Raw genomic sequence first — 10,823 nt, forward strand, 5'->3', positions numbered from 1 at the left:
CGGAAATGCGTCACACTATTCCTAAATACATCCGGGCCACAACCCCGTCGCTCAGTAAGCGTAAACAAAGCAAAAAAAGGAAAAGAAAAACCAACAAAAGCAGCGATTTATTCGCTTTAAACGACTGAAGCGAATAAAACAAAGTTACCAGCTGCACAATATTAAACGGGTTATGGATACAGGAGGCGCAACGGTGAGAGATATGCACACATAATGCATTAATGGTCAACATAACGGTCATATTTAAATGGATGGCGTGATTTGTGAACGTGAACTGTACCTGTGTGGGGCAGAAAGCTCGTTTTCTGGTTCACTTTAAAGGCTGTATTTGTGTAATCTCTCTCTGAGCTCTAATAAGAGCGAAAACGATGATAATAAAGAGCAGACGGTGTTTGTAACCTGCCTGTTTTCTGTGTAGACGCGGAGGGTGAGGGAGCTGCCGCCTCTCCCACCGGTGAGTAAATCAAACAGCTCTGTAGCTCCTCTGTAATAACGTTTAATAAAAATCAACAAGAACCTGTTGATTTGTCACGTGGTGGCTGGTTTTTATTCATTTTATTTACTTTATGTTATTTACACATTTATTTATCCAGACGTTTTCAGTCTTAAATTATGAGATAAAAAGTTATTGATATAGAAAATATTGAATTAGCAGCTTATTAGAAAAATATTAAAGTGATCGACACTGGGTTTTACATTTCCTTTAATAATAATAAGTTTTATTTCTGTAGCACCTCGCAAAATGTACTAAAATCATTAAAACATTAGAGACATACAGTCCTGTGCAAAAGTGTTGAGCCACCCCTCATTTTTTTCTATTGCGCTCTTAAGCAACAACTTATTCAGTGAAACAGGAGAAAGTCGAGTAAAAGCACCCAGAGATCTGATAAACTCCTCACACAGACTTATCCATTCAGACTTGGTGAATTTAAAGCCTGTTTTTAAGTGATTTGTTTTTTATTTCTGATAAATCTTAGTGATTTCCTTCTCGGTTTACGTCAGATGACGTATTTCCTGGATGTTTTTACTCACTGACACACTCATAAATACACACTGAGGCTCCAAGATGCTGAAAAAGGGGCTTGACCTGTGCTCGGGGTAATCCTCAGTCCTGGCAGATGTACTAACACAGATTTAGCCGAGGATAAAACAGTCAGGATGTCATGTGTCACTTAACTCCTGTCTCGCTGGTTTCTTGAGGAAGAAATGGCCAGAAAGACGCCGGTAAGATGCTCGCCTTGGTTGCTTTATCCGATTCTGGGTTATAACTGAAAGTTCTTGAACTTTTTATGTTAAAATCTTCACTTTTTCATTGGTTATGCAAGTACTGGTGGCTTAGATAATCTCTTATAATGGGCTTATCCTGTTTTGTAAGAACAGCCGTATCACTTTCAGGCAGTTTGTGTCTAAATTTCTAAATTAAGTTTCTTTGGTTCTTGTGTTCTTGTTAATGAAGGAGTGATAGTTATTAGATATGTTTAAGCTGCGTTTGATGGCACCAAAAAGCTTTCCAGTCAGATTTTATCAGACTCTGGTGTGCCTGGTAGCGGTGTATACTCAAGGGTCAGTTGTAGTGTTTTGTTCTCGCAGGATTTTGAATAAAAAGTGTTTAGTTTTGTTTCTAGATTTACTAGAATGTGTGCATAACTTGTGTTGTTCTGTTGGTATCGACAGAAATTCAGAAAATATAACTGTAGGTCTTATTATCCCAATTATTTTTACATAGGTGTTTTTTTTTTTGGGGTGTGACTGATTTGGAAATGAAAAAACTGCATTTAACATGTTAAACCTCAACACGAATCTATAAAAGAAGGAATAAAAATGTTCTTTAGAGGGGGTTTTTATGAGTGAACACAGGGAGAAATCTGACTTCTGTGTTTCACTGTGTCTCTCCAGAGAGGCCAGCGATCTCTTCCCACGATGTTGAGGTGGGTAAACATCTTCATTTCAAGCAGCTACTGGGGTGTAATGCTAAAGGGGACCTTTGAAAGCTTTTTTGCCATGCAGATGCAAGAGGGGTGTGTGTGTGTGTCTCAATGATCCAGGAGCATCCCGGTGACAACCTTTGTGTTTTCCCGCACCATGTCACAAGGCAAAAGTAGCAATTGAGTAACTCTGAGATAAGTGAATAACAGGAACAATGGCCAGGAAACTTTCCAATCCGATTGAATTTATATATATAGTCAGTCCTTAAACAGTGGGTGGAAAAGCACAAGACCTGAACTCTGATCAACTTTCAACACTGATGAGGCAGCAATGGATTGCCATCATATCAAAGAAGCATGTAACAAAATAAAAATTAACTAATAATAATAATAATGATAATACCTACTGAAATCGAGGTCACAATAAGTCAGTCAGACTTCAGACTGCTCTGTATCTTCATTTTTTTCTACTTGGCTCTGTATGACGTCAGAGAAAAGGGCTGTCAGTCATATGGTCATCCCAGACTCAAAAGCCCCACACACCTGTCAATTATAATATAGTTATGGTGGGGAGGAGCTAAAACAGCTGCTTTTAGACAGGGGATGAACTGAAGGGCTGCACCAAAGCCCAGGATAAGATAAATGAGGATAATTTTGGGCTGTGATTCATGCAAAGTGACTCTAGTAGAGTCCAAGAATAAAAAACTGAAGCAGTAAATGAGAGACGAGGTCCACTTTAAACAGCAAAACTAAACCTTTCTTCTCTCTTTTCTTTGTTTTTGCGACCTGTGCACATGTGAAGTCAAGACACAACAGGTGGGTAAAAATATTTCTAATAAACGAGTTGGATTTCTTCTCAAACTCATTTTTTATGTGACTTAGCTTTATTTATTTATTCCTTCATGTGCACAGAAGATGTTCCAGCACCAAAGCACAAGAAGAAGAGAGTGAAAAAAGAGACAAATGGGGTGGATGATACAGACGGTAAGAAACACTTTCGTATTCTCATATTTGATGCTTCACGAACATGAATTTAAAGGTTTGAAGGGCTTCTTTAATATAACCTTTTCATGCATGTCACTGTATCTTCACCACTCACACCATGAGCATATTTATCATTGTCATCCATCCATCCATCCATCCATCCATCTTCATCCGCTTTATCCGAGGCCGGGTCGCGGGGGCAGCAGCCTAAGCAGAGAAGCCCAGACCTCCCTCTCCCCAGCCACCTCCTCCAGCTTATCCGGGGGAATACCAAGGCGTTCCCAGGCCAGCCGAGAGATATAATCTCTCCAGCGTGTCCTGGGTCTGCCCCGGGGCCTCCTCCCGGTGGGACATGCCCGGAACACCTCACCCAGGAGGCGCCCAGGAGGCATCCTTGTCAGATGCCCGAACCACCTCAACTGGCTCCTTTCGATGTGGAGGAGCAGCGGCTCTACTCTGAGCCCCTCCCGGATGGCCGAACTTCTCACCCTATCTCTAAGGGAGAGGCCAGCCACCCTTCGGAGGAAGCTCATTTCTGCCGCTTGTATCCGCGATCTCGTTCTTTCGGTCACTACCCACAGCTTGTGGCCATAGGTGAGGGTAGGGACGTAGATCGACCGGTAAATTGAGAGCTTCGCTTTTACACTCAGCTCCCTCTTCACCACGACGGACCGGTGCAGCATCCGCATCACTGCAGCCGCAGCACCAATCCGTCTGTCGATCTCTGGCTCCCTTCTCCCATCACTCGCGAACAAGACCCCGAGATACTTAAACTCCTCCACTTGGGGCAGGAACTCATCCCCGACCCGGAGTGGGCACTCCACCCTTTTCCGGCTGAGAACCATGGCCTCAGATTTGGAGGTGCTGATCCTCATTCCCGCTGCTTCACACTCGGCTGCGAACCGCTCCAGTGCGAGCTGGAGGCCTTTACCTGATGAGGCCAACAGAACCACATCATCCGCAAAAAGCAGAGATGAGATTCTGAGGCCACCGAAGTGAAAGCCCTCCGCCACTTGGCTGCGCCTAGAAATCCTGTCCATAAAAATTATGAACAGAACCGGTGACAAAGGGCAGCCCTGGCGGAGCCCATCACCCACCGGGAACGAGTCCGACTTATTGCCGGCAATGCGAACCAAACTCTTGCAACGGTTGTATAGGGATCTAATGGCCCGTAGCAATGGGCCAGACACCCCATACTCCCGCAACACCTCCCACAGGACACCCCGAGGGACACGGTCGAATGCCTTCTCCAAGTCCACAAAACACATGTAGACTGGTTGGGCAAACTCCCATGCACCCTCAAGTATCCCTGAGAGGATAAAGAGCTGGTCCAGTGTTCCGCGACCAGGACGAAAACCGCATTGTTCCTCCTGTATCCGAGGTTCGACTAACGGACGAACTCTCCTTTCCAGCACCCTGGCATAGACTTTCCCAGGGAGGCTGAGGAGTGTGATCCCCCTGTAGTTGGAACACACCCTCCGGTCTCCCTTCTTAAAGATGGGGACCACCACCCGGTCTGCCAGTCCAGGGTGCTGCCCTGATCTCCACGCAACATTGTAGAGGCGTGTCAACCAGGACAGCCCTACAACATCCAGAGCCTTCAGGAACTCGGGCGGACCTCATCAACACCAGGGCTCTGCCACCAAGGAGTTGTTTAACTGCCTCAGTGACCTCGCCCCGGAAATTGGCGGGTCATTCCCTCATCCCCAGACTCTGCTTCCTCCTCGAAGAGGCGTGTCAGTGGGATTAAGGAGGTCCTCAGTATTCCTTCCACCGCCTGACAATTTTCTCAGTCGGCGTCAGTAGCGCTCCGCCAGCACTATACACAGTGCAGGTAGAGCACCCCTTTCCCCTCCTGAGACGCCTGACGGTTTGCCAGAATCTCTTCGAGGCAGTCCGAAAGTCTTTTCCATGGCCTCTCCGAACTCCTCCCACACCCGAGTTTTTGCTTCAGCCACTGCCCGAGCCGCATTCCGCTTGGCCTGTCGATACCTGTCGGCTGCCTCCGGAGTCCCACAGGCTAACCAAGCCCGATAGGACTCCTTCTTCAGCTTGGTGGCTCCTTTCACCTCTGGTGTCCACCATTTGGTTCGGGGATTACCACCACGGCAGGCACCAACCACCTTGCGGCCGCAGCTCAATCAATCAATCAATCAATCAATATACTTTATTAATCCCGAGGGAAATTAGGGTTACAGCAGGCAGCACGCTAATGGCGATGGAGACGCTGAACATGGTCCATTCGGACTCAATGTCCCCAGTCTCCCTCGGAATGCTGTTGAAGCTCTGCCGGAGGTGTGAGTTGAAGATCTCGCAGACTGGGGCCTCTGCTAGAGCGTTCCCAGCACACCCTCACTACACGCGTTTAGGTGCACCGGGTCTGTCCAGCATCCTCCCCGCCACCTGATCCAACTCACCACCAGGTGGTGATCAGTTGACAGCTCAGCCCCTCTCTTTACCCGAGTGTCCAGAACATATGGTCGCAGGTCTGGTGATACGATTACAAAATCGATCATCGACCTGCGGCCTAGAGCGTCCTGGTGCCACATGCACTTATGGACACTCTTATGTTCGAACAAGGTGTTCGTTATGGCCAAACTGTGATTTGCACAGAAGTCCAATAACAAAACACCGCTCGGATTCAGATCAGGGGGGCCGTTCCTCCCAATCACGCCCCTCCAGGTCTCGCTGTTGTTACCCACGTGAGCATTGAAGTCTCCCAGCAGGACAACAGAGTCTCCCGGTGGGGCACCTTCCAGCACCCCCCCGAGGGACTCTAAGAAGGCTGGGTACTCTGAACTGCCACTCGGCCCATAAGCGCAAATGACAGTCAGGACCCTTTCCCCGACCCTAAGGCACAGGGAACAAACCCTCTCATCCACCGGGAAAAACCCCAACGTACCGGCAGCAAGCCGAGGGGATATTAGAATACCCACCCCAGCCCGCCGCCTCTCACCAGGGGCAACTCCAGACTGAGACAGAGTCCAGCCCCTCTCTAGGAGACTGGTTCCAGAGCCCAAGCCATGCGTAGAGGTGAGCCCGACTATATCTAGCCGGTACCTCTCAACCTCACGCACTAACTCAGGCTCCTTCCCCACCAGAGAGGTGACATTCCATGTCCCTATTGCCAGTCTTGGCAGCCGGGGATCAGTCCGCCAGGGCCTCTGCTCCTGGCCGCCGCCCAGCACACAATGCACCCGACCCCTATGGCGCCTCCTGCGGGTTGTGGGCCTGCGGGAGGATGGGCCCATGTCTCCTCTTCGGGCTGTGCCCGGCCGGGCCCCATGGACTAAGGCCCGGCCACCAGACGCTCGCCCTCGGGCACCCTCCCCGGGCCTGGCTCCAGGGCGGGGCCCCGGTAACCCTATCCCGGGCAGGGTAAACTGTTCCCTCGTTGTTTTCTTCATAAGGGTCATCCAAATTATCTTCAATTTGCCATCATGAGCCCAAAGAAAGCTTTGCATTATGTACTGAACTGTTGAGCAGTGTAGAACTCGTTATATATGGCTTGTTCATGAAAGCCTGCACATATATAACAGCATTTATGTTCACTAAGTTCCTAAAAAACATATTGTTACCATTAAAATTCTTTCATAACTCTGGAGAATAATTTTAAGTAAAGGATAACAACATAAAACCACAAAGAAGGAGAGTAGATTTTTCAAATTTGTCCTAAAATTTCTGTATAAAAATTTCAATTTCCTCATTTGCCTCCACGCACTGTTTAAAATAAAGCTGTAGCTTCTTGTGCCGCCTTCAGATCAGGGGATGGAGATGGGAGGCATGGGCAGCCGCAGGGCTTCTGGAATCGGGGATCATCTGACCCTTGAAGCCACAGTGGAGGCCCCGCCACAGAGGAGGAGGAAGAAGAAGAAAACTGCCACTATAGGTGAATTCAAGAATTCTGTCTCCGCTAGTTGTAGCTGCTCTATAAGGTAAAGACCCTACAATAATACAGAGAAACCGCCAACAATCAGACGACGTCCTAAGAGCAAGCCACAGTGGAAGGAAAAACTTCCTTTTAACAGGAAGAAACCTCCAGCAACCGTGTGCCGCCACCAGTTGGGGGTGAGGGGAGAAAGACTGTTTAATAATAACTTTAGCTAGCTCCATATTTTTAACTATAGACTCTGCTGGAGTGGCTTTGCATGATTCACAGCTCAAAGTAATCCTTATGTATCTCATTGTGAATCTTGTGTCAGCCCCCTCAGTTCATCATCTGCCTGAAACAAGCTACTTTAGCTCTTCCCACTTCAAACCAGCTTTCTTATGATTGTCTGCCTCTCACAAACAGCAGGTGGGCGGAGCTTCTGCGACTCTCTGACAGATTAAAGAGCCAAATTTAGAAAAAAGTGTCTGAGTGTGAGCATGTAGAGCAATGTGAGGACTGAACTTTTGGCTGAAACTGAAACTTTGCCCATGTTGTGAACGCTTTAACGTTGTGTATGTGACAATCTTGGATTTCAGATCTTGAGGACGACCACGCCGACCTGGTGAACGGAGACACCGCGGACCAGACCACAGATGGAGAAGAAGTGGTCAGGAAACCCCGAAAGAAAAAGTAAGAATTTATTATTTTAATACAGGTGCACTAATTGTGAAATTCTGGCTTGAAATCCACATTTAAAGAAATCATTTGGCGGACAGTCGATTTTTATAATGTTGCTGTTCTTGTTTATTCCCCTTTATTGACTCTGAAACACACAAGTGTTCACTATAAATTAATAACTGAGCTGTTTTAAACCATCATTGAAGGAGAACAAATTCAAACGTACGCTGGGCCTCGATATTCGCAACTTATTATCTTTGATGTTGTGATGTGAGAATAGTCTGGCTTTTTAGTTTAAAAAAATAAATTTTTTAACTTGCCATACGCTCTTCAGGAAGTCCAAAGTTGTCGAGACGCAGCTTCCCGATGAGCTGGACGTACCGGAGGATGACATCATCAGCGACACCCCTCCTCCATTGCCCCAGCATTCCCTGTTCGCCGCCCCACAGAGTCAGAGCCAGCCGGTCGGGAAGGTGTTTGTGGAGAGAAATAGTGAGTGACAGAAAAAGAAGAAGACGATATTGATGATGAGGCTGTTTGTTTAACTTTTTTTTATGTGTTTGTATGCAGAGCGTTTCCAGGCTGCTGAACGCTCCGAATGGAGGAAGACCAGCGACGCGATGGACAACATGGCAGACTTCCAGCACATGCAGCCGCTGTGGACCACCAGAGACGTTTCCATCAGAGTGCATGGAGGCTTCAGGTAACAGCAAAGTGTCTCCTGACTTTAAAAATCCCGAGTCTGTCCTCCCGTCCCAATGTTCCTCCTCTCCTCTGTTCATGCTCCAGGGTGTTCGGTCTATACTGTCAGGGCTTCCTGGCGGGCTACGCCGTGTGGAACGTGGTGATGGTGTACATGCTAGCCGGGCAGCACCTCACCGCCCTGTCCAACCTGCTGGAGCAGTACCAAAGCGTGGCGTATCCCTCCCAGTCTCTGCTCTACATGCTGCTGGCCATCAGCACGGTGGCAGCCTTCGACAGGTAAAGCTGCACAATGGAAATCCATCATGGTTCGCCACGTTGCAAACAAAAACACATCACACCTTCTGGCAAATTAGAATCACCAAATAGCCAAACCCTACTGTGGGAGCAAAATGGAGCACACAAAGAGAACACACGCAGACACGGTATTTGCAAGCAAAACTTTGGTATTTGTGAGTAAAACTTGTTATACATTTATATTTGCAAGAAACAAGATATGAGCTTGCAAAACAATTTTTTTATTTTTGATATTTGCTAACAAAAATTTAGTATTTGCAAACCAAAAAGTTGGTGTTTGTATATTTTCCAGAATGTTAATATTCATTAAAAAAAAGTTTGATATTTGTGCACAAAAATGTTTCATTTTTGTAATATTTGCAAACAAAAAATATGATTGGCTAGCAAAATGTTAGAATTTTTATATTTGCTAACAAATGTGGTATTTTCGATCAAAATGTTGCTTTTTCCAAACAAAAAAACATGTTTGTATAATTTTTAAAAGCATATATTTGTAAACAAAACATTTTGGATTTAACAGTTGCAAACAAAAAACAGGTTTATTGTATTATAAATACTTTTGTATTTGCAAATAAAACGTTACTATTTTGCAATCAAAACTTTCAGATTTTTATGTTTGCAAACAAAAAGTGTTATTTGTTTATTTTGCAAATAAAACTTTCTTATTTACAAACAAACTGCTTGATAGGAGCAGGTGTCTTAAGTAAATCTGTCATCTTCTGCAACATTAGAAAAGTGGTGGCGCAGTTCAAACTGTAAAAAGAGCGTGTTGAAACTTTGAGCTCAGGTGAGGGGCTATAGAGCTGGGGTGGGACAGGGATCTCACTTCATAGATCTTGTAATTAAAAGTGTGAAGTGAATGAATACTGCATCCATTTACGCTATGAATTAGCTGTTGTGTTTTCTACAAATGAAATTCTCCTCAGGGTGAATCTGGCCAAAGGCCCCGTGGCTCTGCGGGAGTTCATCACACTGGATCCGGTGGCTCTCGCCTCGTTCTGTGAGTCCTCCTTCCTTCTCTGTCTGTGCTTCAGACACACATCATCGTGGAATCTGTTTGGGATTCAGTTGACACGCATTGCTTTTTGCACACAGTGTATTTCTCAGCGCTCGTCCTCTCTCTGAGCCAGCAAATGACCAGCGATCGGATCAACCTCTATTCCAACAACACGACACTACTGTGAGCTTGCTAGAATAATCTGATATTCTGATATTATTAAAAAGTCTGGTTTTGATACTGAGGCTGACCTGATTCTGCTTTAGGCCTACAGGGTTGGAGCACCAGATTCTCCACCCATGGGTGACTGTCAACCTGGTGGTGGCCCTGCTGGTGGGCCTGGCCTGGATTTTAATTGCCATCAGACCTGAGACAGACTACACGGAGGGTGAGAGAGAGCAGTGTGGGATGAGCATTTCTGCTTAAAAAAAGGAAAATCCAACTTAAAACATTTATTTTTGTTGTCTTATCCTTCCTCCTCAGGTTACCTAATGGCCATGGAGATTGAGCCTCCAAAGCCAGATGACAAATCAGAAATGACCGCCTGAGAAAATTAAGGACTTACTGTACAGCTTTGTTGTCATTTTGCACATATTTTTGCATTTTATCATGAATGTTGTTTAAGTTATTTTTGTACGTTTGAAATATGTTCAATTCTTTTTAAATACAGAGATTTAAAGAACCCAACAATAGTTTTTTATCTCTTTTGTTTACAGTTGTTTCTCTACATGAAACCCATGAAAGAAAGCATTCACTACATTCACTACACTGTTTTTCTGCTTGCCCAGACTACTGAAGTACACTGAATGAGCTATGAAGAAAGTGATTTACATGGTCTAAATGCAAAAGCATTGTAACGTATCAAAAGTAAAAGCACTTATCATGCCAAGGAGTAGTTAATGGTGTTACTACGCTGCACTGAAAGCTAATGAAATTAACCTGGAGGTGGAAATTCAGGCCAGTGCATAAACCAAAGGATGACATAGCTGAGGTATAAACACCGAGATGAGTCAAAGCAAAAAAACAAAAATCATCTGAGATCCTAAAAGACTTCTAGAGAAGCTGAAGAGCAGCTGTGATGGAACGGAACAGAAAGACAGCTAAATGTAACGCTGACGGCGGGTTTTACACGTGACACCTGAGGTCAAGTGTCAATGGATCAGTTTTAATTTGAGCATAAGTCAAGTCACAAAGCGTTTGTTCAAAAAAACGACATTCTGAGTGATTTTGTGTCCAGTTTTAGGTTTTTAGTTTGTGTCTGTGGACATGTGGTGTCTGGTCTTTTTCCTGTGTGTCTTTGGCGTCATGTTGGGTCTTTTTATTGTAAACTTTGGTCTTTTTTGTGTCCCTCTGTAGTCATTTTGTGTCT

The 10,823-nt window shown here is 45.4% G+C and overlaps 1 protein-coding gene across 3 annotated transcripts; it reads left to right on the forward strand.

The window, feature by feature from the left end:
- The first annotated feature begins 37 nt into the window (after positions 1–37).
- On the forward strand, positions 38–10,135 carry LOC116312253 (transmembrane protein 237B-like). Of its 3 annotated transcripts, none has more exons than XM_031729628.2 (14): positions 38–193; positions 419–454; positions 1,897–1,928; positions 2,728–2,741; positions 2,838–2,909; positions 6,670–6,798; positions 7,377–7,470; positions 7,793–7,950; positions 8,029–8,161; positions 8,248–8,439; positions 9,384–9,457; positions 9,553–9,637; positions 9,721–9,842; positions 9,938–10,135. In XM_031729628.2, exons 1-14 carry the CDS (start codon positions 173–175, stop codon positions 10,000–10,002), a joined length of 1,227 nt encoding a protein of 408 aa, XP_031585488.1. In that variant the 5' UTR covers positions 38–172; the 3' UTR covers positions 10,003–10,135. The 3 variants fall into 3 exon arrangements, with proteins under 3 accessions (XP_031585488.1, XP_039462165.1, XP_039462166.1); XM_039606231.1 differs by having other exon boundaries at positions 2,841–2,909; positions 9,938–10,002; XM_039606232.1 differs by lacking the exon at positions 1,897–1,928.
- The last annotated feature ends 688 nt before the right edge of the window (positions 10,136–10,823 follow it).

This window comes from Oreochromis aureus, linkage group 23, assembly GCF_013358895.1.
Source record: "Oreochromis aureus strain Israel breed Guangdong linkage group 23, ZZ_aureus, whole genome shotgun sequence".
In the NCBI taxonomy this organism is placed as follows: Eukaryota; Metazoa; Chordata; class Actinopteri; order Cichliformes; family Cichlidae; genus Oreochromis; species Oreochromis aureus.

What these genes read in the sequence shown, in the direction of transcription:
- LOC116312253 (XM_031729628.2), top strand. Translation starts at nt 173, where the DNA reads ATGGATACAGGAGGCGCAACG. An exon ending in TGGATACAGGAGGCGCAACG is followed by an intron (nt 194 to 418) that starts GTGAGAGATATG and finishes TTTTCTGTGTAG; the next exon opens with ACGCGGAGGGTGAGGGAGCT. An exon ending in AGAGTGCATGGAGGCTTCAG is followed by an intron (nt 8,162 to 8,247) that starts GTAACAGCAAAG and finishes TTCATGCTCCAG; the next exon opens with GGTGTTCGGTCTATACTGTC.